This window comes from Aplysia californica, unplaced genomic scaffold, assembly GCF_000002075.1.
Source record: "Aplysia californica isolate F4 #8 unplaced genomic scaffold, AplCal3.0 scaffold00373, whole genome shotgun sequence".
Lineage (NCBI taxonomy): Eukaryota > Metazoa > Mollusca > Gastropoda > Aplysiida > Aplysiidae > Aplysia > Aplysia californica.
In genome coordinates, this window is record NW_004797643.1 from 539,602 (window position 1) to 541,659 (window position 2,058).

Genomic DNA, 2,058 nt, shown 5'->3' on the forward strand with positions numbered 1-2,058 from the left:
AGAGAGAGAGAGAGAGAGAGAGAGAGAGAGAGAGAGAGAGAGAGAGAGAGACGGGGGGGCGCTTGAGTTGAAAATAAACGTCGATTATCATGCAATATCCACATTCACTTTTATCTCTCCATTAGCCTGTTTCAGCAGAAATAAAACTCTCTATCTTCCCTTACTTTATCCCACTCACTCTATGCTGAAGACCTTCGTCTGAGGTGTAATGAGATGCTTCGCTGTAGCACGCAGGAGACTCAGATTTGAATGCTGAATGGGGAGAGGGGAGAGTATTTCGGTCTTTTTGCGGGGATGCTGTAAAAGGATATAGCCCGGGTTGGTCTTGACAGGTAGAGACAGAAGCCCGCCTCCTAAATGATCTAAATTGTGTCGATGGCGCCTAAAGCTCCTACATACCTCCCCAAAAAACCCCCACACACAACAAAAACAACAACAAAAAACAACAACAAAAAACAAACAACAACCAAACCCCCCCCCCACCAAAACAACTATGCTGATGATGGAAAGTATTAAAAATAGCTGGAACACATTCAAATCAGCTAGTGAATGGTGTCAAACTACTATCTAAAGACGCTGTTACAGAAGATGTAAAACTCTACTGATCAAATGACTCTGTTGGTCTACCACCAGTGTAACAGAATCTGTAAAACCCTGTTTAACCAACAGTATAGACATAAAACTGATCTAACGACGTTGTAACAGAAACTGATAATCTCTGATTTACCACCAGAGTAACAGAAGCTGTAAAACTCTGATCTAGAAGCTGTCAGACTCTGAACAAAAAGTTGTCAGCTGTAAAACTCTGATCTACCACCAGTGTAAGAGAAGCTGTAAATATCTCATCTAGAAGCCATAAAACTCTGATCTAGAAGCTGTAAAACTCTGATCTACCACTAGTGTAACAGAAGCTGTAAAAATCTGATCTTGAAGCTGTAAAAACTCTGATCAAACAAAGCTGTTGCAGAAGCAGTAAGGGGGGAGAACCGCCTCAACGTTCCCCGGCTCTGTGAGTCGCAGATCAATAGAGGATGTGATTGCACGTGACGCCAACAACTCTCTACCGCTCTCGACGCTGAGATGGTCAGTCTGGGGATAACTCCAGGCCTACACACTCCCGCCACCGCCAGCAGACGACACGAATCGCAGAAAGCCGCCGAGGATTCCCCCCATGCCGAAACGTGAGTGGGTTACTGATGTTTCTTCCCGCGACAGGCGTCTTGTTGTGTTGTCAGTCTCGTGGCGTTTTTGGTCAGTTTTTGAGTATCTTCTTTCCGGGTGGACAATCGGAATGCAAGTGTCAAGTTCTTTGTGCCGTGCTCTCTATCCGAGTAGCCTGTGTTCTCAAGTTTGATCTCTTAGTGGCTGAGAAGGTAGGAGTGCTAAGGAAGAATAATAATGTGTTGTTTTTTTGGCTTTTCGTTTTTAGTGAGTTGACAACCTACTAGACATAGATCGTTGATGGTTGGCGGGTGCTCTGGTGTGGTTTACTCCTTCTTTCCTTTAATCCTGATCTTTATCATCCTTATCTCTCATCCTTCTTTTAGTGCTTGTGACTCTCTTGTACACCTCTAATCTTCGGCACTTAAAATTATAATATGACCTTATTGTGTTACAAGTGCCATAAAACTCTTACTAAAACAACAACAACAAAAAAGACATAGATCTGTAGCTTCGAGGACTGTAATGCTAAAAAAAGAAGAAAAAATGAGGAGGGAGGTGTGTATTTGTGTTCGGGGAGGGGGGGGGTAGAGATGATACATTACAGTATACACTACGCAGAGATGTGTAAAGACGTTCATGTATCTGGTCCCTGGGTGCTTTGTTAAAGTCTTAGATGGAGAGTGTAAGCAGGTGCTGCTGTGTCTTGTTGTCACTGCTATCCTTGTGTGTATAGAACTAATGTAAGCCCCATGGCTGAGAAAGTTCGTCATTGTGTGATTGAACTGGTTTTTTGTGCATATAAAATGCTTTTTTTTTCTTGGTTTGTGTGTGTGTGTGTGTGTGTGTGTGTGCGTGTGTGTGTGTGTGTGTGTGTGTGTGTGTGTCTCCCTCCCT

At 43.4% G+C, this 2,058-nt stretch overlaps 1 protein-coding gene across 5 annotated transcripts in view; it reads left to right on the top strand.

Moving 5' to 3' along the window:
- Nucleotides 1–1,064: 1,064 nt before the first annotated feature.
- Nucleotides 1,065–2,058, top strand: part of LOC101857582 (glycosyltransferase family 92 protein F13G3.3) — a gene marked incomplete at its 3' end in the record, with an annotated part of 42,670 nt that continues 41,676 nt past the window's right edge. For 3 of the 5 annotated variants that reach the window (XM_035971086.1, XM_035971088.1, XM_035971090.1), the window contains 1 exon segment: nt 1,065–1,181. Coding sequence is in view for 1 of the 5 variants with exons in the window: in XM_035971090.1 (XP_035826983.1) it covers nt 1,172–1,181 (10 nt within the window). 5 annotated transcript variants of the gene reach the window in all.